General features: G+C 39.7%; 1 protein-coding gene across 1 annotated transcript; it reads left to right on the forward strand.

Annotated features, from left to right (window-relative positions):
- Positions 1 to 5,302: 5,302 nt before the first annotated feature.
- On the forward strand, positions 5,303 to 27,269 carry SMU1 (SMU1 DNA replication regulator and spliceosomal factor). Its single transcript, XM_059072784.2, has 12 exons — positions 5,303 to 5,455; positions 8,301 to 8,511; positions 9,868 to 10,020; positions 11,051 to 11,161; positions 14,660 to 14,788; positions 16,463 to 16,582; positions 17,942 to 18,058; positions 18,690 to 18,817; positions 19,401 to 19,527; positions 22,039 to 22,206; positions 23,886 to 24,038; positions 25,335 to 27,269. The coding sequence occupies exons 1-12, from the start codon at positions 5,430 to 5,432 to the stop codon at positions 25,431 to 25,433; spliced, it is 1,542 nt and encodes a 513-aa protein (XP_058928767.1). The 5' UTR covers positions 5,303 to 5,429; the 3' UTR covers positions 25,434 to 27,269.
- Positions 27,270 to 27,603: the final 334 nt, after the last annotated feature.

The raw sequence follows: 27,603 nt of genomic DNA on the forward strand, positions 1-27,603 counted from the left end.
CCAGAGTCCCTTTGTTAGCACTACTTAGTATAATTTAAATGTCTGCTCCATGCTTGCCTTGGGCACTCACTCTCTTTCCTTCTCTCAGCTCAATATCTTTTTTCTCTCTCAGCTAAATCTACCTCACACTCTATCTTACACATCTCATGGCTTCTTCCACCTTCAAAACTTCCAGCTGCTCCTATTCCTAAGTGCCTGATCACGCCACATTTTCCAGGTCATAAAACTGACCAGTTCAACTTATCTTTTGAGCCAGTTCAGGTCATAGGATGCTGGTCAACCTATGGTTTGTCTGCTCTTGGGTGTGGTATGGGAAGGGGATTGGAGTTACATGGTATAAAACATGATCGCCTGTGGTTGCCCTTTTAGGTGGCACCGTGGGCGATGCTGTTTCCTTAGGTGTCTCCATGATAGGTAAGTGTAGCTCCATTCCTGGCTAAGCCTCATGTCGTCAGGCTAGAGCTATTCTCTGTGCCCCAAATCAGTCCCATTTCATTGCTCTCCTTGGAAGGCGTCTTTCCTTTCTCCTTCCCTTCAGCCCTATAAGCCTGGTCTTGGCTAGTCCCCTGAGGACAGCATCCACAGTCATTGATTTGGACATTGGTCAAAGAAAGAAGGGAAGGGACAGGAGTCAGCATAGGTGAATTTTTACAAGCTTGTGACTTACTCCTTTTGAGATCCAGGTGGGGCCCTTCAGTTCCTCTTTTCCACTTTCTTGTCTGTGTGATGGGACCCTTCAGTGCTTCCTACCAGCCTCACAGACCAGACCATACAGACAGGGTTGGCTGTCTACCCAACAGTCATTACACTGGCTCCATCTACTTTTTCTTGCTGGATGGATCTGTGATAGTGTTTGGATGCTCAGGAAAGTGGTCCCTTCACAGCCCCAGAGGGCACATGTGCATGTTTAGGCCACATGTGACAATTCCACTCCCCTTGCCAGTGATGGCTTCAACTTGACAATGGACACATGATGCCGCCTTGGCCAGTGTATCAGCTGAAGAGGGAGAGGTTCTGGGAAAGGCTTTTAAAAAAATATTTGTTTGTTTTGGCTGTGCCTGGGACTTAGTTACAGCACGCGGGATCTTTGTTGCAACATGCGGATTCTTAGTTGTGGCATGCAGATTCTTAGTTGCAGCATGCATGGAGGATCTAGTTCTCCGACCAGTGATCGAACCCGGGCCCTCTGCGTTGGGGGCGCAGAGTCTTACCCATTGGACCACCAGGGAAGTCCCTGGGAAAGGCTTTTGTCCTTGATAAAAATTATCCATGTGGGGAGTTCCCTGGTGGTTCAGTGGTTAGGACTTGGCGCTTTCACTGCAGTGGCCCAGCTTCAATCCCTGGTTGGGGAACTAAGATCCACAAGCCAGGCAGCACAGTCAAAAAAAAAAAATTATCCATGTGGAGAAACTCTCCTTTTGACTCTAGGGCCAGAGCCACATTGCAATCTCTGAAGAGAACAGGCTAGCTCTTTGGGATTGACAGGAAAGCATATTTTTTTTAAGTTGGAACAGGTGGCCTTTATTCAAAGAGGTATACAAAAAAGATGAAGGTCCTTCATCAGGGATGATACAGGGATTCCTGCCCTGGGGTTGGAGGTGGGAATTTAAAAAGAGAAGGTTGAGTTAAAAGAACTCTAAGTCACGTTCTGCCATGGACAGGTAGAATTGTGTGATAATGTTTCTCTAGACTTTGCCTTGTTATCATGTTGGATGAAACTGGTCTTGTTTAATAGGAAGGGCCAAACTGTTCCTCCATTTTAGCACTCAAATATTGACCCTGCCTTCTACTTCCTTCGCCCATTGGACCGAGGATGTCTTTCCCATACACCTCTCCTCCTCGATACCAGTTAGACACCTGTTGGCCAGGTTTACAATGGCAGCTTTTCTGTGGTTGGCCTGCCCTCTGCTGGATTAAGGAGATGGATTGCGGAGACGTGGACTTCTGGGAAGGGCCAGCTTTCCGGAAAGGGGATGTGATCAGGAGACCAGATATCCCCTGGGGTCATTCTATGCCGTTTGTTCACCAGAAATTAGGTCTAGGGGGTGGTGATCCAGCTCTGAGTGTGGGATGGGAAGCTTCCTGATGAACACAACTGCTTGGTTTAGAGGTTAGAAGTTGTGTTGTGTGCCCATGTGAGTTTCTTCATCCATGTACAGACGGAGAGAGGAATATTTTTTTTGTCCAGTGTTAAAAACAATTTCTTAGACAAATTGATGTTTAGCAATTGTCAAAGTTTATCAGCTTACTAATAAGGGATCAGCCAGATAATGCAGCTTATGCTTTGGGTATAGAAAAGATATAGAAACTGATGGGTTATATAGTTGGCATACAGAAGACTTAACATAAGCAGTTAGTTTGGGGGTGGGGGAACTCCCTAACTAGGTAAAGAGTGCAGTTTGATTACATATAGTAACAAATGTCACAGTCAAGTCCGCTGCTAGAGAGGAAACATGGAGGAGGAGGTTTGGGATGTCAGGGGCATTGGCTGTCAATCAGAGATTAAAAGTCCAATACATTTAAGAAGCAAAGAATGAGGATACATCTGTGGCTGCTAACTGTAATCATGAAGTTTCATTTCCAGGAATGGTGTCTGATGATCTGATCGCCATGGATGCATAAACCACGGACACAGCAGCAAATAGCAAGCTCTGACTTGGTGCCAAGAGAAACAGGTCTCTTGGCACCAGGAATTTTTCTCAAGCAGTAAGCAGTGCAGCTAGAATATAGTTTACACCCTCCCAAACAACAAACAGCTGTCCACACCCCTCTTTTTTTTTGGAGGCAATTTTTTTTTTTTTTTTTTTTGTGGTACGCGGGCCTCTCACTGTTGTGGCCTCTCCCGTTGCGGAGCACAGGCTCCGGACGCGCAGGCTCAGCGGCCATGGCTCACGGGCCCAGCCGCTCCGCGGCATGTGGGATCTTCCCGGACCGGGGCACGAACCCGTGTCCCCTGCATCGGCAGGCGGATTCTCAACCACTGTGCCACCAGGGAAGCCCTGGAGGCAATTTTTTTCTCTGAAATCAGAATGATCAGAGATTGAACTCTTCCACATAAGTTAATTTTTCTGATAACTGACATTTGTGCCTTTAAGTACTATAACTGTTCTTGAAAATTAAAAAAAGATTTTAGTTTTACATGCTTATGAAAAAGAATTTTAATGATGCAGAAAAATGAAGACAATATAATATTAATACAAATCCTGTCACCCAGATGATGTTAGCTGAATATCATCCAAAGAACCTTTATGTATACGTACAATAGCAGACCAGGTAGATAGATAGACAGATAGAACAGGCTCATGAAACTCTTTCTGAAAATCTTGAGACTAGCCATGTTTTGGAGTTTGGAGTTTTTTATATTTTAGTAAGATAATATGGTATATACACTGTATATCTTACAATATCTCCCAGCAGGATCTAGGTGGTACATAATTAAATATATTAACACTTCTGCATATGAATATTCACACTACAAAATGTTTAAAAGACTGCAAATAGCCTCACTTAAATTCAGGACAGATTTTGCTGCTAAACAACTTATAAAATATATTTGATTTCCACAGCTTTTTAAATTTCAGAATTACAGGTAAGGAATCGTGGATGTGTGCTTTCATAAAATAGGATAATATAATACATGTTATTTTTTAGAGAAAAAGTAATCAATTTAATTGTATCTATAATTGACTGAATAAATAGAAGCTGAAGTGAAACCAAAGGAATTGCCATACTTCACATAAACATTTCTTTATCACAAGAGATATTATTTTCTAAAATATCTTTCTAAGGTTACGAGATGAGAGTAAGAAAAATAATAAGAGATTGGAGTCATTATGTTGGAATAATTTCTGATGGGGATCTTCCCAACATGTTCTCAGTACTATTAGGCTTAAGGCCCTCCAAATATTCTGTAACTTTCTCTTTGGTATCCTGAAATTCATAAATAACATAATCTACTCATATAGATAATGAAAAAATTAATATAATACCTAATATGTAGAAAATAAAATAATTAATTTGTTATAAAATATAGTAATATGTGTTTCCATATTTAAATCCTTGGGCATTACTACTAAAGACATAATGAAGCAATGAGAAGCTTGCTCTGTGTATAATGAACAAGTCTGGATTTAATAGAAGTTATAAGAAGAGAAGCCATTCCATTCAAAATGATAGCAGAGGTGTGAGGGACACTAGAATAAAACCTGGTATTATGTAATTATAGAGGAGACTTATTTGTATAAGCAAAATAGGGAAATAATCTTCATGGAAGTAAGAATAACCTGATAAGTACTAGGTAGAGAAAACGAAGGCATACGCTATTGTTGAAAATGAGCAGAGTCTTGTTTCAAGGAAGATGTTATAATAATTTTATATGCTGTTCCATGAGATGGGATAGTGAAAGAATATGTCAGAAATCATACACCCATCTAGATATCTCACAGCATGTTGGAGCAAACATTTAGACTTTTAAGACCTTTGAGATCTTGGAGACCATGTCCTTCGAGAGTCGATGGGAAATTGAGAAAGATTTGAAAAAAGCAGCAGTATTTAAGAGTCTACAGAGAAGTTGTGTGGCAGACCTTTGGAAAAAATATCAGATAAGACTGAAAGCCAATAGGAACTCTCCAAATAAATCATTTCAATATGTAATTTTCACAACAGAGATTTCTTATCATTGTGCTGCAAATATTTTTAAAAATTTATATAGGATGGCAATAAAATATTTAAAAAAATAATCTTTATGAAATTCATTGATATCTTTACATTTGTCTCTATTAATTTAATAATGTATGGTTTAAAGTCTATTAAAGGACGTCTCAAATCGCCCTTTACACATTTGCATTTGGTTTCATTGTTTTTCCAGTAATTGTACCACTGCTGTGAAACCATTTTCAACTAAATACTAAGTTGGAAACGTTACAAGTAATTTAGCTCGTTCCAAGAAGTGAGTATGCAAATCCTGAGTCCCCAACTTTTCATAATTAGATTAATTAAACTGTGTTTTGGCTTCAAAATCTTTCATTTATTTATTTACACTCAAGGAATTTTCCTGCAAATGTTACCTAGTGGCCCACTGGTTTCCAATGTATTAATCAACCCTACCTTTAAATCAAGTAATTAAAAATTTAAAAAGCAAAATTTAAAAACCAGTCCTTTAGAGGCAACTCTTCCTCTGCGGAGGAGAATGGAAAATTGTCTGGAGCACGCACCCAGGTTCCGACTTTTGACAGCCCCTTGAAGCTCCGCCTCTCGAAACCCCGCCCCTCACGCACTCCACGCCCCTTCCGTACAGACTGCCTCCGGAGCGGGCGCCGGGCGTCGGACGTCGAGCGGAAGTGACGTACGGCGGCTGCCGGAGGTGTCGCTGGTGCGTTCCGCTGCTGGGCCTGAGGTGGAGTAGTTCCTGCGCCAGGGAAGATAGCGCTATGTCGATCGAAATCGAGTCCTCGGAGTGAGTCCTGTGGTGGTAGATGTTCGCGAGGTTGCGGGGGCCGGGAGGCGAAGGGTGGGGGCTTAGAAGCTGCTTGGGGGAGGCGTTCGAGAGGCTGGGGAGTGGAGGGGCATTTCCTTTCCCACAAAGAAGCTTTTTGGATCTGGCTACCTCGGAGGCGGGCCCACAAGAAAGTAGCGGACGGGAAGCCCGAAGCCCGGTGGGAGGCGGCCCGGGGTTGGGGGTAAGACATACTTGGAAGACCTGAGTTCTAGCCCTCGCCGACTCCTGGTGCGCTCTGTGACTGAGCAGATTAACCATCCAATCTGGACTCCGGTCTGATCTGTACAAGGGGGCCGGACTTGCAGCCTTCTTTCTCTTCCCGCCCCCACTGAGCAGTGTGGCTTGTTTCCTCCCCTGTGCTTACAGGGCCCTCTGCTTTTTTCTGCCCAGCACTTAATCCAGTATTGTCATCGTTTGCCCACCCTGCTAGCGTGTGTAGTCGTCTATGGGCTTCTTTTCATTACAGTCCCAGTTCCTAGCACATCGTCGAGGCTCAATGATTGTCTTTGGAATGAATGAGTGATTGTCTTTGGAATGAATGAGCGACGAGCTATTTTATGAAGTTCCATGTGGCGCTGAAATTTGGTTAGTCTGTGAGCTCTGTGTAGCCCAAAGGAGGGACAGAATGTGGAAATTGGGCCAGGAGAATGATAGACTTGGGGGAGAGGGGGGCTAATGAGTGACTGAAGAAGGTCCTTAGTGAACTTTTCCAGGATTCCATCCTCCACCTTGCTCTTGCCAACACTTAATAATTAAATCAGCAGAAGTATCATTTGTGTCCTGAGTGTAAGGGAGAGAGGACTTGTCCTCAAGATCTGACATAGGAAGAAGGGAGGTTTATTCATTCAACAAATATTGAAGGCTACTGTGTACTTGTTTTAGACCCTGGGAATATAATAGTGAACGAAGCAAACAAAAATCCGTGCCCTTATAGAAAGTACATTGTTATTGAGGAAGGCAAACAACAGGAAAAAGCAGTAAGTAAAATAGGCTTAGCAAATGGTGGTAAGTGTTTTGGAGAAAAAGTAAAGCAAAGAAGGGTGATGGAGAGTGCTGGCGATGAAGACACCTAAGTCAGGGCAGGAGTTGGAAAGGATTCCATGCTTTGAGCCTGAATCAAAGTGGGAAATGACCATTCTCCCAGCTGCATGTTTTCATTATCAATAATTGCTGCTTTTTACTAAGTATTTTCCATGCTAGTCACACTATAAGCAGTGTAGTCAACCCTTGACCAACCCCTACAGAGTAGATATTTTTCTTAACAGATGAGGAAACAGGCAAAGAGATGTTAACTGACTTGTCCAAAGTCACAGTTAGTAAGTGACAGAACTCTGATTCAAATCCCAGCCTATCTCCAAAGCTTTTAGCTCTTTATGTATTACACTGTGTTTGAAGGATGTGAATTTGATTTTGGCTATGTCAAATATGAGTTTTTTTGCAAGCGTGGTGTTTCATTTGGGGAGTGTAAATGGAAGTGTGCTATGGAAGACAGTGTGATACTGGAACAGCAGGTATCTCTTAAAGGGGCCATGAGAGAAAAGACTACTGTGAGTAGCAGTAATCAGTTCCCTTCTGCAGGAAGGGAACCCTTTTTAAGAAGAGGGTGTTTGCTTTCCTGTCCAGCGTGTATGTTCACGTGCCACGCTGCCAGTTTGAATCTTCATTTTTCCACTTATCTCTGTTACCTGGTCAAATTCTCATCTGTAAAATGGACATAAGAGTAATGCCATCCTCATAGGGTTGTTTTGAGGAGTAAATGAATCCAAAATGCTTAGAACAGTACCTGATATATAGTGAACACATAGTAAACATTGGTTATTATTTTTTGATTATTATTTCTCTCCTGGGAAAGAGAATTGACTAAATTCCAGTTTGAAATCCCTTCCAACCAGGACAGTGTGACCCCCGATACTAGTGCTATCCAGTAGAAATACCTTGTGTGCCACATATTTACTTTTAAGGCAAGAGAAGAACAGTGTAATACAGCCTGTAAAGTGAACTTTTACTGTCTATATGAACAACATTCTTCACTAGACTCCTTAACACTAAGCCGAAGATCAAGAAGTTTTAATTATATATATTTAACTCGAAATGACTTGTCACATGCTGAAAACTGTTGCTTGTTCTCTGAGTATTTGGAGATTGTCTGGGTCCTCTTTTCCTTGGGAAACTGAATCCACATGTTTTTATTTCACTTGTCCTGAACATTTGGTAATAAAGGCAGTGGGTAGGTGTTATTTTTGCAAGTGAGGACACATAGCTTTGTTTTGCTTTTACATACAGTATAGCTCTACTTATTTTTGTTCAACAAATCCCTTTTAAGAAGGTCTCAATTCATATTTTTTTGTTGTCATTTGAAAAATCGACTAAATCATCCAATCATTTAGAGTATTTTGTGTCAGTGACTAGACTTGGTTTAAAGTATTTTACTATAGTGTGCAACAGTGTAATCATATGAATTAATAAGAAACTTGGCATAATAAAAAGATCTCTGACCTTGGAAGTAAGAGAGTCTCCTTGGTACTAACTTGCTTTCTAGCTGACGGTGAGACATTGGGCAAATTATTTCCCTTCACTGAACCCCAGTTCTCCTATTTCTGAGTTGGAAGTAGGACTGGATGATATCTTGTAACTTAGGTTCTGTGATTTTTTCGGAAAGTTTTACTCACATGATAAAGAAATGGAAAGTAGGTAGTGAAAGGAGGAATGGTTGTGTAGAAAAATAAACTGGGGTGGGCTTTATTTTGTGACGTCTTTGGTGAGTGAGGATCCATGAGCTGAATGACTTGCTTTCTTCTTTCAGTGTGATCCGTCTTATCATGCAGTACCTAAAGGAGAACAGTTTACATCGGGCATTAGCCACCTTGCAGGAAGAGACTACTGTGTCTCTGAATACTGTGGACAGCATTGAGAGTTTTGTGGCTGACATTAATAGTGGCCATTGGGACACTGTTTTACAGGCTATACAGTCTCTGAAATTGCCAGACAAAACCCTCATTGACCTCTATGAACAGGTAAGAGTGGGGATGATGCTGATCCCTGTATGTTGGTTTATTGTGGGCCCCCTGACTGGAAAGCATCCGTGAACATTTCTTCAAGCATTATGGGGCTGTAACAGCCCTAAAATTTACACTGTCAAAGCTTGAGTGCTACTCTGTATTTTTATCTCTCTTGTTGGAAAAGCCAAGATTTTCCCAAATTGAAATTCTTTCTTAACTGACCATTAAATGATCTATTCTAACACCAACTGTTCGGACACCAAATAGCGTGCTGCAATTTAGTTCTGACACTAACCACCCAGAGTTAGTGCAGACCCCACTAGTTAAGGGCTCGGTCCTCTACAAGACTGTCTTTACTTCACACACCAGCCACACTTTGGGGTTTTGGGCCACCTATACTTCTGACCAACTGGCTACAAATTTGAGGGTCCCCACGACCCCCTCAGAATTGATAATTCACTAGAATGACACAGACCTCAGGAAAGTGACATACTGATGATTGCAGTTTTATTATCAAGGGGACAGATGAGTACCAGCTGAATGAAGAGACATATAGGGTGAAGTTTGGGAGGGTACTGAACCAGAGTTTCCAGTGCCTTCCCCCCATGGAGTTAGGGTTTGTCTCTTACCTGGCACATTAAAGTATTCACCAACCAGGAAGCTCCATTGAGATTTTTCATTCAAATTTTAGTTCCTTGACCCTCTGCAGGGTTGGGCTGGCTCAGAGCATCAACCCTCTAATCATATGGTTGGTCCTTTTGATAACCAGCCCCTGTCCTGAGCCATCTCCTTAGCACTAACTCAGGTGTGATGCAGAGGGCTTATGAATAACAAAGATATTCCTATCACTGAGGAAATGCCAAGATTTTTAGAAGATGTGTGCCAGGAAACCAGAACATAGATCGTAAAATTACTTATTATACAACAGAACAGAGTGGATTTTCTGGAAATAAGAATGTCATGTGGTTTGAAGTAAAAATAGGGAAATGGGTTTGTTTCTTTACAATCCACGTGAGTTTAGTTAATTCCCTAAAGAAAATTTTGGTAATTGGAGAAAGGTTTCTCTGGAGCCTGTAGGGATATTTCCATTTTTAGTTTTCTTTAACATCTACATTCTGAGTAAGAGACCTAAGAGGAGAGGAGATTGGTAGAGGAGAGGAGATTGGTAGATAAAAATGAAGGACTGAAGTTATTACTTTATAATTACTGCAGTTGTCTGCCTGAAATTGCTTGTGAAAAGGAGAAGGGGCATTTCCTGGTTTGTGATTTGGAAATCATTTTGGTAGGCCATTTCTGTGTCAGAAATTGTACTGAAGAAGAAAAATTAATAAGCGAATGCATTGAAACAGCCATTTTCTTTCAATTATACAGGTTGTTTTGGAATTAATAGAGCTCCGTGAATTGGGTGCTGCCAGATCTCTTCTGAGACAGACTGATCCCATGATTATGTTAAAACAAACACAGCCAGAACGGTATATTCATCTGGAAAACCTCTTGGCCAGGTCTTACTTTGATCCTCGAGAGGTATGACTGCGGTAATGAAAAGAAACTGTTGTTAACTTTGAGCAATAATGTGATCTTTTTAAAGCCATTTTATTGGATACTTTTTGTATTTTTGATTTAATTTTTGAAAATGATACTTTTTTGTTTATTTACATTGGTTGAAATTTGCATATGTTAAAGAGAATAATTTAGTTTAGTATTTGAGGACCTTCCCTCCCCCACACACCTCATCATATAGGATTGTGTGTTGATTAGTAAAAAAGTAGACAGTTTATTCTGGTATCATTTCCACATTAGCCCAAGTACTTAACTGGTCCAGAGGCGCTGCTCTACTGCTGGTATGTTCACTGTGCATTTGTGTCCCTTTGGAAGTGCAGAGTCTTAACCACTGGACCACCAGGGAAGTCCTGGTTCTTTTAGTTCTTAAAAGCTTGTGTTTTTGCTTCCCAGCTGATTATGCTTACTGGAGCATGATGATTGATATTCTTTTATTCTTCCAAAACCATATATATATAGTTTCATTCTTTTTCACCCAGCCTTTTACTAGAAGCTTGTCTAAATAGGAGGAAGAAGAATTTAATAGGCACTGGATAATGGGAAGTTGTTAAACTCACAGAAACCATGAGGATAAAGGAAGGAGTTTGGATTGCCAGGACAGGATTTAAGTTAGAGGTGATGAAGAACTTCTGGGCTGGGAGTCATTTGACTGAACAAAATTAGTAAAGAATATAAAAGAGTCCTTGGCTCTGTAGATTTTTCAAAAATTGGAAAAACAACTCTGGCTTTGACATAGTTTACTTAGGCTCTTTTCAGAAATAATGGTGTGGATTGGCTGACCTCAGTTCTCTCTCAGCTCATACTTTTGAAATGCAGGTGGGTAGAATTGAGAAGTTGTTTTTAAAAACTAAATGGTTTGATTAATCCTCTGTTTAACTTTTTATGTTTTCCTTTTTGAATGTTTCTGCTTAATTACCATGACTTTTAAAAAAATAAGCACATTTATATCTTTTGCCATCTCTTGGAAATGATGCTACTGTCGCTCCTTTTTCAGGCATACCCCGATGGAAGTAGCAAAGAGAAGAGAAGAGCAGCGATTGCCCAGGCCTTAGCTGGGGAAGTCAGCGTGGTGCCTCCATCTCGTCTCATGGCATTGCTGGGTCAGGTAATTAAAGTCTGTGGAACTGAAATGACTCTGAACTCCTGGTAGTGTTTCCTGTACCATATAAAGTCTATGTATGAGCTAAAGAAATTAGACATCCTAAGAACTGGGAAATACCTGTAGAGCTGCTTGTACCAACACCTGTGCCATGCCACATTCATCTTTCCTGGGAGTGGCAGTATAGATTAGTGGTTAAGGGCATACACTCTAGAGACAGAATTAGGGTAACAATAGAATTTATCATCCAATCTTGAGGGCATTGTTGGTTATGGTTCCAGAACACTGTCTGAAACAAATTGGAACAAATGTTCACCATAGTTAGAATCTGAGCTCTCTCACTTACCCGCTCTGTGGTCTTGGGCATACTACCTAACTTTTTTGATCCCAGTTACTCATCTTGGTGTTGTAGTAAGGATTAAATGAGATAAAATGTACTTAAAACAATTGTATTTTGCCTGGCACCTTGTAAACACACAGTAACTGGTAGCTGCTGGTGGTGTTTCTTTTTTCTTTTCTTTTTTTTTTTAAATAGTAGTAGTAGTATTACTAGCATTGTTGTTATTATTATTATTATTATTTTTTTTTGCGGTACGTGGGCCTCTCACTGTTGTGGCCTCTCCCGTTGCGGAGCACAGGCTCCAGACGCGCAGGCCCAGCGGCCATGGCTCACGGGCCCAGCTGCTCTGCGGCATGTGGGATCCTCCCGGACCGGGGCACGAACCCATGTCCCCTGCATCGGCAGGCGGACTCTCAACCACTGCGCCACCAGGGAAGCCCTGTCGTTATTATTTTTAATGTGACCTACAGTACAGACTCCTTTCTGACCTCATCTTCCCCATGCTCTTGGTTGCTCTCAACCATGATAACCACTCGTCTTCATGAAACTCTTCTTTTGGTTTTTCTATCACTTTTCTTCTTGGCTTCCCTTTTCATCTCTCCAGTTGTTCCTTTCTTGGTTGTTAAAGGAAGGAGATAGGGGTGATGTAGAGAGGGGTTTTCGTTTTTGTTTTTTTCCTTTTAAAAGTTGGGAGTGATTTGAAGCTGCTGTAGACTGAGGCTAAAGAGCCTATAGAGAGTACCCATTGATTGGACACAGGTCAAGTTCTCCAGTCATTAAAGTAAAATATGAAAAATAAGCAACATATGAATTTTGGAAAGAAATAAACAAAATTAATAATAAATATAACAATAATAATAAATATTATTAAATAATAAACATATCATTACTAATACATAATAATTATATATTATATAATAATAAATAAACTATCAACAATTAAATAATTATTAAATTAATAACTAATTATTAATTGATAAACAATAAATTAATAAAAATAAATATTAAATAATAATAAATTATTATTGATAATGATAAATATTAAAATAAACAAACATTAAATATTTCAACTATAATCATAGAATTAATTTAAAAGTTTGGTAAAGTTGTGAGATATAAAATATACAAAAGTTGATTACATTTCTACATATCAGCACTGGCCAGTTCGAATATTCAGTGAAAAAAAGAGCTTTTGTTTATAGCAACAGCATACAGTATAAGAATTCTAGCATTAACTTTTGTGGGTAATACATGATTTATTTCCATTTTTTAAAAAAGCAAAAGCCTTTCAAAGCTTTCAAGAGAAATAAAAGAAGATTTGAGTAGATGGTGAAACATTGATTTTCCTGGATAAGACTGACGTTGATGCCAGTTCTTAGATTTAAGGCAGTTTATAATAAAGATCACAATAGGATTAGAACTGTTTCACAGAGGAATTCTAGTGTTCACTTGAAAAAATAAACTTGGAAGTATATTCATCAAAGAAATTTTGGAAAGGAAGCATGTTGAGAGCACAGTAGCCCTAGAAATAGTGAAGCTTTTAACAGGTTTATAGTTTGAATCATTTTGGTACTTGGCATCCAGTGCAACAGCAGTGCAAGAAATTGATCCTGTTATTTATAAGAATTCAATAGATGATAATGGGAATGTCACAGAACCTAGGAACAGGGAAGAATTATTGAGTGTATGGTGTTGGGGCACCTACTTTAGAATGGGGGAGAAATGTCAGATCAGAGCCTTCTCTCATATTTTATAAGCATAATTTCAGATAGACTGAAAGTTATGTATTTTAAGAATATAGAAAAATCTTAGGTGGTGATATAATGTATCAAACCGCCTGATAGGGAAGGACTTCCTGTGAGTAGGGAGTAAACACCAAGGTAAAGGTCAACAAATTTCATTACTTGAGAGTTTAACTTAAGATAAAAAGAAAGCTTTAAAGCCATAATAAAAAAAAATGGGTAGACTGGGAATAAAATTCTTTTTGGCAAACATAAACAACAAATATAATGTCTTGATCACATTAAAAGCTCACAAATTGATAAGAAAAATAGTAAGACCACAATAGATGAGTGAGCAAAAAACATGAATAAACAGCTAACAGAAGAAATATATGTAGTTAATAAACATGCAGAAAAGCTCAAACTCTAATCAGAGAATTGACTAAAGTAGGGCGTAACTTTCCACTCATTAGAGTTTTTAAATGACATCCAAAATTATTGTTTTCTTGATATAGTAAAGGGAGAAAGGAATCAACATTGATCATGTCCCTGGTTATATAGACTTTACATATATTATTTTATTTTATCCTTTCATCAGCTCTAGGAATTAGGCTTTTCTCCTGAATTTAGTTGGTGAAATTGGGAGTCAGAATAGCATAGTTGACAAACTAGGACCATTTGTCTTCAAAGTCCATGGTTTTTCCACTCCTCATAATGCAGTCGTGAATGCTATTGAAGTTGTGTCTTTTGGGGAAAACACTTTGGCAGTGTATATAAAGAGCCTTAACCATTTGTGTTCTTTTCTTGATTCAGTAAGTCCTCTTCTAGGAATCTATTCCAAGTGGGGAATATCCTCATAATAGAAAAAGCCTATGTCCAAAGGTGTTCACTGCAGCATTATTTAGATGAGTGCAAAAATTAGAAGCAGTATAAATGTCCATTAATATATTAAATAAACTGTGAAACATCCACTACATAGGATATATTGTACAGCCATCGAAATGTTAGTCATATCATAGCATGATCTAATGGTAAGGGAAAACAGAATATAAAATTTTACATATGGTGTAATTACAGCTGTATAAATTAAACATGTCAGGGGAAAAATACTACAAGGTAACATATGAAATGCTAACAGTAGCTGTGTTTGGATGTTGGAACTATGGGAGATTTCTGTTTTTCAAATTTTATTTATAATAAGAGACACCTATAAGAAAATAGGTGTAAAAACATGGCTCTGTTGGCTCTCAGAGTCCCCTTCTACCCTGAGATCAGCCTGTGTTCCTAGGACACAGAATAGCCGAGCTTATGTTATGTTTGGATGGCCAATGATGGTTGGGTCTGGATGGCTCACAGTTTCCTGTGAACCTGATCCTTTCAGACTTTGTCTGAGCAATCAGGACCAGATCTTTAAAGCACCCAAGTGGATTTCTTTTCTCATAGGCACTGAAGTGGCAGCAGCACCAGGGATTGCTTCCTCCTGGTATGACCATAGATTTGTTCCGAGGCAAAGCAGCTGTCAAAGATGTGGAAGAAGAAAAGTTTCCTACACAGCTGAGCAGGCATATTAAGGTAGGATCCTTGGACACTCAGCCAGTCGGTAGTCATTTGTTGGGGACTCAATGTATGCTTGCTCAGCCAGGCCCTGTGCCAGGAGCTTGGGTTGGGGAGCAGAACTTATTCTCCAGCTCTGACAACATTCATGGTTGCTGCTGGTGATCATTGAGGTCTCCCTGCAGCTAGGCAGTGGCACACCTCAACTGTATTACTGAGTGGACATACATTGGACATCTGGTCCATCATCTGCCCTTGGACTTCCTCCAAGTAATCCTGCATTTGGAAGACTGCTTAGCTCTTTGGTTAAGCCTGGGACTAAGAACCATGAAATTTCTATATATTTGTCCTGTTCAATATTTGTGTTTTTGCTTGCTACGTGTTAGGCAAAGTACCAGGCATGGATTGTAAAGTGGGCTTGAGTGGTGTTTGAGGAAAATAATTTTATCACTTTGATGGCTGGTTCTTGGTGTTTTTTGACTTTTCTAAGAAAAAGCATAATGAAATAATTGTTGCAGTCCTCAGAATTACAACCATATTTGCTACTTTAGCATCTCATTTTTATTAGTTTGTTTCTGGGTTTGTGCTCTGATTGAATTTATAAATTTAAAAATAATTCATATTCCTCAAATCTTTGACTTTGGCTTAGTGTTTTGAATTTGTCTTTTCTGCATTATTATTATTATTATTTTTTGCGGTATGCGGGCCTCTCACTGTTGTGGCCTCTCCTGTTGCGGAGCACAGGCTCTGGACGCGCAGGCTCAGCGGCTATGGCTCATGGGCCTAGCCGCTCCGCGGCATGTGGAATCTTCCCAGACCGGGGCACGAACCCGCGTCCCCTGCGCCACCAGGGAAGCCCTGGATTATATGTTTTGATTTGCATGTAAAGGTATTTTGGGGGAGCACTTTTATTTACCCTGGTTAAAACCTTGCGACAAATAGAAATCCATTATAATTATGTTGCTGGACTAAGATTTTTCTGTTATAAACACTTCCTTTTTTTGCCATTTAAAGTGAAACTCATAATAGAGCTTTTCTCTGTTCCCATCTGTCTAACGTTCTGTAGTTTTTATCTGTTAATGGAAGCATCTTTGCTGGTAAATGCTCAGGTTACATTTCCCAGGCAAACAATCTGTCAGCTCTAATCAGTTCCGCTAGAGTTAGTCAGCCACACATTATCACTTGATTAAATGAAGGTCATGAAAAGAAGCAGTGATGGAAAATTTGTTTAAAAAATAGTGGAGGAAAATAGCTATTTATTTTGAAAAATGAATTCCCCCAGATGAAAAAAAATAGTAACATATGCTATATTAAGTTGAGTGTGAAAGTCATGCCAACAGTGGCTGATTCTGGTAAAAATTTATTGCCTGAGTTAACAGGATTATTTGTTCTAAGTCCCTTGCTAAAATAGTTTTTTTGGTTTTCTTTGGAAATAACAACTTCATTAAAAAAAAAACACAACAAAAACAAGAACAAAAACTAGTTTCAGTGGAGAGCCTAGATGCTGAACTGGTTGGAGAAAATATATCTAGCATCTCTTGGTGTCTGGGTACAGAAACACCCCTCCCAAACTCCATGATACAGGCTAGCTATGGCTTTATGCTAGGGCAGAGCTCTCAAAAGTTTAAAATGGGAATTGTTTTAAGGCCACTACATAAAAGTGCATCTGTTTCATTGTTTCATTTGAAACAGTTTGGTCAGAAATCACATGTGGAGTGTGCTCGATTTTCTCCAGATGGTCAGTATCTGGTTACTGGGTCTGTTGATGGATTCATTGAAGTATGGAACTTTACGACTGGAAAAATCAGGAAGGTAAAGTATTTTAAATACATTAATTTTTCTAGTGGGAGAATTATCTGTTACTGTTTTTAACTTATCTGTTATTTTTGCAATTTAAATTTACTTTTTGAATGGGTAATATGTACATCTGATAAAACATTTTATAAAATAGAACAGTTATTCAGTAAAGAGTCTTGTTCCCCCCTCTTGTCCCTCAGCCAGTCAGTTCCCTTCCTTGGTCCACTCAGGGTTACCAGTTTCTTATGTAACTTCTGGAATATTCTATGTGTATATGTAAGCAGTTGCTTATTGTTTCCAATCTAACCTTATTGTAGGACTAATTGTGTTTCATTCTGAATGAAGTGGAATATCTTTTTATATGTGAAAAGCCACCAGTATTTCCTATTCTGTGAAGTCTTTTCATATCCTTTGCCCATTTCTCTTTTGGATTGCTTCTGATTCAATATTTGTGTATATTGCAAAATGATCACCACAGTAAGTCTAGTTAACATCCATCATCACACATAGTTAGAAGCTTTTTTTTCTTGTGATGAGAACTTTTAAGACCTACTCTTTTATCAACTTTCAAATATACATACAGTATTACTAACTGTAGTCACCATGCTGTACATTACATCCCCATGACACTTATTTTACAACTGGAAGTTTGTATCTTTGAACTTCCTTCATTATGTTTCTTTTTATGTTTAATTTTTGATCCATCTTGCATTTGTTTAGGGTGATAAAATTGGTCTAGATCCAACTTAACTTTTTCCCAAATAGCTACTTGTTGACTAACCCCTGGTTTAAAATGTAATCTTGATCATAGAGTACTAAATTCCACTCCATGCTTAGTGGATTTATGAGTGACTTTCACTTTCTACATTGTATATTTCTTTATAATTTACCTTTTTTTTTAAACCATGAAGCAGTCTCTTTCTATACTTTAGAAAAAATATATTTCAATATGAACAGTAATGGATGATAAAAGAAAAATAACAAATAAATAGATTAATCAATACATGGTTTTAGGAAAGGTAGCTGACAGTGTGGACAAAACATTAATTTCTCATGTCATACCCTAAAAACAAATAAATTCAGATTTATTAGAGATGTACAATATGTACTGTAGGGAAATTTTGCTTAGAAAGGATCATAAGCAAAAGATGTAGGCTAATATGTTTGCATTTTTTATAATAGCTACTTGAATTGTGTAAAAAAGTTATTCCCAGTAATATCAGTTGTTCATCAGGATAGTGTGCATGACACTATTTGCTTTGGAGATTTAGAGTCGGCATAGTCCATCATCCTGCTTTTAGTGAGTTTGCAGAGGCCTGGGGTAACTGGTGTTTTTGTGTTATTTTGATAACTGCTTATCATTGTTTCCTTTAGGATCTTAAGTACCAGGCCCAGGATAACTTTATGATGATGGATGATGCTGTCCTCTGCATGTGCTTCAGCAGAGATACAGAAATGTTAGCAACTGGTGCCCAAGATGGAAAAATCAAGGTATGAATTAGTGGCATGAACTCTTGTATGTAGACATTTTGAGAGTTCTGTAATGAGTTAGTGTCCTACATAGGTTTGTTGCTTAATAACAGCTACTCTTTATGGAGCATCAGCTTTATGCCAGTGACTTTAGTTTTTCTTGTTTAATCATAATAATAACTCTGCCTAGGGAGGTCCAGTAATTTACGGTCACACAGTTGGTAAGTGACAGATCTGGGACTTCAGTCCAGATCTGCTTGTGCCCTTTTTGCTGTGCCACTGTGGCTCACCTTATATGGTGTGTTGTGCTTAGGGGATGGGGTGGTCTGCAGGTGATTAGCAGTTGATTAGCTGTGTTGTATTTAATTGTTGTTAAAATCCTCTGGGCTAGATAAAATACAGAAATGGTCTCTGCTAAGTGAACTTAGAGTCTGAATTTTTGTTTTAATAATTTAAAAGGAAAGAGGCTTAAGTTTCAAAGGATTCAAGTTATCATTGTACTGTGTGAACCAGACATATCATATTCAGCTATTAGCATGCATTTTTAATACTGTTTTTAGCATATTAGTGAGCACTGCATCTTGCTTGGCTCTGCAGAGTAGAGTGGGACAGTATTTACAGGTTTTTACTCTTCTTTTTTTTAAATATAAAGGTATGGAAGATTCAGAGTGGACAGTGTTTAAGGAGATTTGAAAGAGCACACAGTAAAGGTGTCACCTGTCTAAGCTTTTCTAAGGATAGCAGTCAGATCCTTAGTGCCTCATTTGACCAGACAATTAGGTAAGTAAGAATCCCCAAACTGCCCTCACATGGGTTTAATATGGTGAAGCCTTAGAGGGAGGTACTAGTGATTCCTTATGTTTTCACCAGGATGCTTTTATATGGAGAGTGAGGGTATGTGAGACCTTATTTCCCCAGAGTACAGCTGACACAGTGCTATTGTGTTGTCCATTTGGGTCTTTACCTAGAAGAGAGATTAGAAAGGGATTATAGCAGTACTTCATATTTATAAAAGTGTGGTCTGTGGACCCACCTGTATCAGAGTCACCTTAGAGGGAGGACATATGACAAATACAGATTCCTGGGACCCGGCAGAGACCTAGAAGTCTGTTGCTGAACAGAAGCTTGTGGTATTATTGGCATATTTTCTTCCACTCTCTGTGCAAAGAGCTTTTGTTGTGGTTTTGTTTGTTTGACATAATGAAAATAATACTGCATACATAATTGCATAGCCCTCATTCTTCACTTAATATTTTAACATGAGCTTCTATAATTCATCTAAAATGCTTTCTTTCAACAGTTGGTCCCAACCATAATATATAGAATATTAATTGTTCTTTTCATTTTCTTTTATTTGTGATAGAATTCATGGTTTAAAATCTGGAAAAACCCTGAAGGAATTTCGTGGCCATTCCTCCTTCGTTAATGAAGCAACATTTACACAGGATGGGCATTATATTATTAGTGCATCCTCTGATGGCACTGTAAAGGTTAAGTATTTGCTACTGGTTTGTTTTGGGGTGTCTGTTCCATTTTTGCCCTTTGAGGAGTTTTCAGTGGTGATAATTGTGGTGGTTAAACCTCTTTACTAAGTATTTTAGCCATAATTGAGGTGAGTCTGTGACAGTAGTAATAGTCTGTGGTAATTCCTATTGGCCTAGGGACCTCAAATCTCAAACCTACAGACGCTATCTTGTGTAGGAAAAGAGGAAAGGTGTGGAGTTCTAAACTTAAGTCCACCCCCATTTACAGTGGTGAAATTCTATCTTGCCATAGGTATGGTCCACCGCAACAAGTTCACGAAGAGCTCGGTGGCTAAATAAATAGGTCAGGCTCATCCCACCCCGAGCCTCCACATTAGGGCCTTTCTAATAGCATTTAAAGAGGAGCAGGAGGGGCGTAGAATAGAACCAAGTCCTCTCAGATACTTATTTATTGCCTTCAGCTCTCATCTGAAAGTAGTGGCTCTTCCGTACCTTAAAGAGATTTACTTATTTCAACAGAGGGCCTCATTTCCTAGAAAAGATGGGAAATCCAAATAGAAAATCGCTAGAGATCTTTGAGACACTTCATTTACATTCTAGATCTGCTTTTAAATTGCCTTATGTAAGTGATACGTGGCAGAAGACCTAAACATTCTAACACAAATCCCTAACAGTCAGACCACCTTCTGCAGTGGCTTGTTCTGGCTTGGGAATTGAACCAGAAACCTGAAGGTAGGAGATGTACTCTTCCTCAGGATAGGTGGGGAAATACACAGAGCTCTTAGTGCTTTAGTCATGCGGTTTGCCCTCTTTGTGCTATGTATCAATATATGGGCCTCACAACTTGTAAAAATACCATTAGGAGGTGGCTTGTGTAGGTCTCTTTGTTTTGTGGTCTTTTCCTTTAGTTCTGCAATAAGTGGGGTAAAGCATCTCACTGACTTTTTGGACAGAAAACTCTAGAAGTCTTAGAACTCTTGATCCCTGAAATGTTCATTGCTGGGCTTTGGAGAGGAGATTGGGGTAGATGATACAGTATTAAGAAAATAAATACTGGGACAACTAGTGGGGCAACTATTTCCTCCTCTTTATAGGTATTCATTCAACATCTGTTTTGTGCTGGGTTCCATTGAAGGCACAGAAGAAACACAACATAGTCCATGCCTTTGAAGTTTTTTATACTTCAGGAAGTGAGTGCTGTCCAGACAATGCCAGGCAATAGGTCCATCTCTTCTCTAAGCACATTTCAGATTTCAATAACTGTGATGTCTGATTTAACCACTTCAGTTCATAGTAGCTCAGAAGGGCCAGGTGAAAAGCATTAGGTTGGAGAACTATTAGCAGAAGAAATGTTGGACTGGAAGAGGTCACACAAGTGGCCAATAGTAGCTTCCACTTCATGGATCCTCATGTGTCTGTTAACATTGTGACTTCTGCAGTGGTTCTCAGTACAAGCTGAGAATCATTTTTGGAGTTTTTTAAAATTTTATTTATTTATTTATTTTTGGTACACGGGCCTCTCACTGTTGTGGCCTCTCCCGTTGTGGAGCACAGGCTCCGGACGCACAGGCTCAGCGGCCATGGCTCATGGGCCCAGCCACTCCGCGGCAAGTGGGATCTTCCCAGACCGGGGCACGAACCTGTGTCTCCTGCGTCGGCAGGTGGACTCTCAACCACTGTGCCACCAGGGAAGCCCTGTGGAGCTTTTAAAAAATGCACAGGGACTTCCCTGGTGGTGCAGTGGTTAAGAATCCGCCTGATGATTTAGGAGACATGGGTTTGATCCTTGGTCTGGGAAGATCTCACATGCTCGCTCTAGAGTCACGAGCCACAACTACTGAGCTCTCACACCACAACTACTGAAGCCCGTGCGCAGTAGGGTCCGCCTGCCGCAGCTACTGAAGCCTGCATGCCTAGAGCCCATGTTCTGCAACAAGAGAAGCCACTGCAATAAGCCCTCACACCGCAATGAAGAGCAGCCTCTGCTCACCACAATTAGAGAAAGCCCGCGCACAGCAATGAAGACCCAATGCAGCCAAATAATTAATTAATTTAAAAGATTTAAAAAATTGCACAAACCTACATCCCACTCCAGACCTACGAAGTCTGAATCTCAGGGTCCTGAGCATATAAATCTAAAAAACCCTCATTTCATTTTGGTGTCCAGAGAAGGGTAGCTTTCTGGTTGTTTATGACAGTAGCAGTGTTGACACATAGCTGATATTAAAGATAGGTAGCTTGTTAGCCAAGGAAAATTTTGTAGGAAAAGATCATAAGTTTTAAAAGAGTTTTATTGTTTCGCTTTCTGATTTTTATTTTGTTTATACCAGTTAATCAGCAAATGGGGAGTTCTTATGTATATGGCAATGCTGGGTATTTGGACTGTAAGAAGCTTTTTTTTCTGAGTCAATTTTTTTCTTTTTTAGTAATATAATTTGCAACTGCAAAACATTTAGAAATTGTTAACCTTCCTCCCCCACCCCCTAAATGTTTATGCCTTATATTTTTGTGTTGTAGATCTGGAACATGAAGACCACAGAATGTTCAAATACCTTTAAATCTTTGGGCAGCACTGCAGGGACAGATATCACTGTCAATAGTGTGATCCTGCTTCCTAAAAACCCAGAGCACTTTGTGGTTTGCAACAGATCAAACACAGTGGTCATCATGAACATGCAGGGACAGGTGAGTGCTCAGAGAGTGCCTTTGCTCAAGCCCTGTGGGCCATTCCCAAGTCAGCGTGTCTTGGTCCTGGCACTTTCAGTAACCAAATATGGGTTCACCACTTGGAAAACCATATACACTGTATTTGTTTTTTGGACACTTACTTAAAATTTTAAATTCTACGTCTACAAAACATCTTTTTGGCATCTCAATAGTTAATCTACTTTCCCCAGGATGTTTGTATACTGTTCTCTTTCTTTTGCATCCTTTGGATAAATGAGACCCTGATCTGTCTTTAAGCCTCCTGCAGAACCTCACTGAAGATTTTGATATAAAAATCCCTGTGTGAGTGAGGGAGATACAGTGTGTGGATTACCAGCTTGGGACATCTGCTAACTACCATGTGATCTAAGGTAGAACTCCAGTAGGAGAAGGGCAACAGTGTTTTTATGATGTGTATTTGTAATCAGAACACCTGCTGGTTCCCAAGGAACCCCACTTTTATAGCACCAGGGACATCAGGAGTATCAAGGTTGAGGTCTCAATCCCTGGGAATGTGTTGTGATACTACTGAAATGTTGGGCTGGGCACTTGGGGATCCTGCTGAGCATGGAGAAGACCCAGGGGCTGGTGTATGCAACTCTCTCTCCATTGCTTGAGTCCCTATAAATGATAAATTGGTAGTGACGAACCTATGGTTGAGATGGCTGGTCTGCAGTATCTGTTGGGACACTGCATAATAGCCATAGTTGCCCACTTCCTAGTTTTCTGCTTGGCTTTTGAAAAACTTTTTTTTAGGTTCACAAAGAAGTTACAAAAACAGGTCAGAGAGTTCTTGAACACCGTTGACCTGCATCCGCCAATGATAACATCTTACAAAAACATTGTACAGTTATCAAAACCAGGAAATTGACATCGGTACAACACTGTTAACTTACATACATACTTACATATATAAACTTATTTAGATTTTACGTCTTTACATGCATTCATTTTGAGGTGGGACATGAATAGTTCTGTGAAATTTCATCTCGTGTTGATTTATGTAACCACCACGATTAAGATACAGAACTGTTTCATCACTCCCAAAGAAACTGCCTTGTGCTACACTTTTATAGTTAAACCCTTCCCCCACAGCTCTAGCCCCTGGCAGCCACTGATCTGTTTTCCATTATTACAGTTTTTCGTTTTGAGAATAGTAATTAAATGGAATCATACAATATGTAGCCTTTTAACCTTCTGAGATTGGTTTCTCTCCATTGATTTATGGTGATCTTAATGGTATGTAAAATAGAGCAAGCAAGGTCTTGGAGACAGAGTTCCATCATGAATGGAGAGGGCATCTCATTCTGTTAGAAAGAGGAAACTGGGGAGCATGGGTCCACAGAGCATTGAGAACCAGTAGTATGTTGATGTAGAAAATTGTGTATGCTAATGAATTTGCTTCTGGGTAAAATGGCTCAGTAGACTAAAGAGTAGGATTGGTGACTTGGGACAAGTGAAATGTCTGTCTGCCACTGACTTAGGATAGCTTATCCTTTGAATATTTCAGGACATGGTGAATGGAACTGGTAACCTAATTATAAATGACAGGAAACCAAAGTACGAAATAACATAAAGATGTCAGTTTAAACTGCTGCAGTAGAACTGTTGTTAATCCAGGTGTTTTATTTTTACCTTGGGCTGTGTTAATGATCTAGATTGTCAGAAGCTTCAGCTCTGGTAAGAGAGAAGGTGGTGACTTTGTTTGCTGTGCCCTCTCTCCCCGTGGTGAATGGATCTACTGTGTAGGGGAGGACTTTGTGCTCTACTGTTTCAGCACAGTCACTGGCAAACTGGAGAGAACTTTGACAGTAAGTATTATTGACTTACGGCCATCTACAGAAATTGTTAATGCTTATGTCTTTCTGAACTCTGAAGTAAACCTTTACCAGACTGCTATCTGTGTGAACCTTGGTATAAAAAAATGTAAAAATGTTATCACTAAATTTAAAAAAAGGCCCATAAGTAATTGTATGGAATTAACTCCTGTAATCAGGAAAAGTCATCCTTTATAGTGAGTCTTCAGCTTCAAGTGGATAGGATGGGTGTACATAAAGCAGAGAAGAAGGAAGGGAACATGCCTGTCTAGCCAGCTAGATTGGTTAGACCTTATCCAGGGCGATTGGAGAGTGGCAGATATAGCTAGTCCTCTCCGTGTCCTTTCAAAGGCAAGTTACTTGTATATTATCCTATCAAACGGATTATGTTTTTAAGCAGCTTTGTGTTGTAAGAGGGCTCAATCAGTAACAAGGAATAATTAATGCTAGCTGCTGTAACAATCTTTTAAATCTCAGTGGCCTAACACAATGAAAGTTTCTTATTATGTCACAGTGTGATATAAAGTGCCTCGTCCTCCTCTGTCTTTTAGCTGTGCCATTTGGAATACGTGGCCCCTAAGATCTTAGAAGGAGAAAAGATAGTTGAAAGGGTATACTGGATGTTTTAAAGACCCACATCTGGAAGTGGTTTGTTTACATTACTTTGTTCGTCATTCTTTTTTGATTAGAATTAGTCACATGCCGCCCACAGCCCAAATGCAGAGGGGTGGTTGGGCAGAGAAAATGTAGTCGTCTGCAGTCCAGGAAAAAGAAATGGTCTGGTGAATGTATAAAAAATTATATAGTTCTGTTAGAGAATAATCTCATCTCAAACTGTTCTTGAGTGAACTGTTGGTATACCTGCCTTGTGAAGCCTCCAGTATAGATCCAAGATGTGAACAGAACAAGATGAGGTGGAAGGTGTCCTCTAGTTGAGGAAAATACTAAGTTCACTGAGTTGAAGGAATTGTTTGGTCTCAGCCACCGTCTTAATATTTATAAAATGGTGATGATGACTAGGACCGGCTGTAGTGCAGGAGTGGTTTGGCCCAAAGTGTTATTTATACATTATGAAGAAAAGTACAGAAAATGTCATCAGCCATGTGATAGCCTCGTTTGAGTTTTTGGTTTGTGTGTTTGGTTAGCACTCTTTGAGGCTGCCTTGGGCTTGATTCCTTTGGTGAGAAGTAGGAGCTTCACTCTTCTTCCCTCCCACTCAGTTCTGGAAGCTTCTTCAGAGTGATTTGTTAGAGACCTATATACCCTAAACCTATGCTTTACCTATTCCAGGTTCATGAGAAGGATGTGATTGGTATCGCACATCACCCTCATCAGAACCTGATTGCTACTTACAGTGAAGATGGACTCCTAAAACTCTGGAAACCCTAATTCAACTTTTTAAACTAGCTTGAGAGCATGTACTTAAAATGAAGACATATTCATGTATTACTTTTTTTTTTTTTAAGGCCAGCTTTTCTAAGTAAATTGTCTGAATTAGGCACAAGAATAATTTTGTGAAAGTTCATGTTTAAGTAGCAGTTAACTCTTTTTTATATATTTTCAAGGTATTCGCTTATCTGTTTCTAACTGGGGCAGTCAGTTAATGTTTTCAGTAGTCTTTTACCTGGAGAGTGAAATACTGATATTTCTAGGGAAAAACTGTACTCCTTTGATTACATGAAATGCTGATTAAAACAGGCCTCCTGCAGTAAAACTTGTAAATAAGGAACTATCCCAAATTCAATAGGTGTTTACTGTTCCATCTTTTTTTTTTTAAGATGTTAATAAACTCTACACCTTTCTGGAGGCTTTGTTTTTAAATGTAAATAAGTGCTCATCTAGTTAACATATCTACTTAGAATGAGATGAAGAGGGTGGGACACTACACTATTATTCCTGAATCTTAAGTACAGCTGGAAGTCAATTCCTGGGTAGGACAGACTGAATGTAAAGTCAGGTGTCACACAGGATCTTATTTCACTGCCCTCCCCCAGGCATTCATTTTTCTTAGCTGTGCCTTTTCCAGGGAATATTGTCTTCATTTTATGGATAGAACTAGTTGCAGGATACATTATATGAGAATTCAGTTTTGGCATATTTGGAAATGCATGTGGGTGTCTCTTTTCTGTTTGAACCAAACGTATATGGAATGCCTATGTTGACGTGTGAAGGTACTATGCTAGGTACCATTTCAAGAAAGTGAGCTTGTTTGCGCCTTTTATGCCCCCTTTTAATTTTCCCAATTGGTAGGTACAAACAAGTGGGGAAAGTTTTGTATAGTCTTGTAAACCTTTGTCACTTGAAATATAGCCTGATCCTGTATTTGGGGTCAGCTAGCTGTGCCTAGCACATAAAAATGCTTAATACTGGCTGAATAATTCTTAGCAGCACTATGGAATCCATCTTTCCCAGTCATATTCCCCAAACTGTCTTTCTGCCACAAAACCTGCAGCTTTTTCACAGAATGTCATTTGCTGCGGATTTGAGAGTTGAATAGCTGTTGAGTCTATATGAATGAAGTCTGCCATTCCTCCCAGTGAAGAGGCTTGTTAAGAAAAGTTTAAGGTGCAAAGAGCTTATATTAAAATTCCTTAGAAAAATCTTCAAGAAACTTTTAATATTGATTTAGCCCATGACCTTGTGAACTGGCAGTGGTGAGATGCACACTTTGTGCCAGGGCTCACGGAGAGCAATAATCTTTTCACCACATGTACACTTATTCTTTCTAGGAATTTTTAGCAAATAAACCCCTCTTCTGCTCCTGCACCTAGTGCTCAGGATGGTTAAAGACACTAGTTTCTGTCACAGGATAGGGGAGAAAAACAAGTTAACAGGATTAATTAAAATAGTGGGATAACAGAAAATCTGGAGTTTTTTTGATGATCCGGACCTAGTGGGTTAGGAAAGGCTTTCTGGAGTTGACCATAAAAGGACCAACAGGAGCTGAGTAAAGGGCTTTGGTGATCCTAGGAGCACTGCAGTGTGCCATAGCTGCAAGGCATGTGATAGACATATGGTAGGGTCTGGGGAGACCAGGCAGAGGAGAGGACTGGACTGAGAGTCATTAAGTATATTTTCTTTTTTAATGAAGTAGTGCATTGGTGTAACAAGTTAACAAAAAATGGGGGGAAAAAATGAATTTTCTGCTTTTCCCAGGTCACCCATGTTTGTGTATCTGTCCACAACTTCATTTTGCACAAACTTAAAAGTGTTTAAAAGTGGAAATGAGCTTCCCTTACTCCGTGCCTAGTTTTTTTTTTTCTTTTAGCCCCCATGGCCATCTCCAGTACAAAAGGCTGGGGGAGCCCCCGGGGTAAGAGGCAGAGGTGGGAGAAGGGCTGTCTGGCTCCTGGACACCATGGCAACTGCCGAACACTTCCACTCCGGGAGGAGAGGTGGTGGAGGGTGCGCTGCCTAAACTGTGGGTGGGGTACCCCGGGTTGGGTGTGGCTGTGTAGCAGGGGAACGCAGCAGGCATCCTGGGCCCTTGCCCCCCGACTCCCCTTGGTTCTTAAGACAGCTGCTCTGTTGCTGCAGCCCACCTATTTAACTGATACTC

This window comes from Kogia breviceps, chromosome 8 (genome assembly GCF_026419965.1).
Source record: "Kogia breviceps isolate mKogBre1 chromosome 8, mKogBre1 haplotype 1, whole genome shotgun sequence".
In the NCBI taxonomy this organism is placed as follows: Eukaryota; Metazoa; Chordata; class Mammalia; order Artiodactyla; family Physeteridae; genus Kogia; species Kogia breviceps.

What these genes read in the sequence shown, in the direction of transcription:
- SMU1 (XM_059072784.2), top strand. Translation starts at nt 5,430, where the DNA reads ATGTCGATCGAAATCGAGTCCTCGGA. An exon ending in CCCAAGATGGAAAAATCAAG is followed by an intron (nt 18,059 to 18,689) that starts GTATGAATTAGT and finishes TTAAATATAAAG; the next exon opens with GTATGGAAGATTCAGAGTGG. An exon ending in CCTCTGATGGCACTGTAAAG is followed by an intron (nt 19,528 to 22,038) that starts GTTAAGTATTTG and finishes TTTGTGTTGTAG; the next exon opens with ATCTGGAACATGAAGACCAC.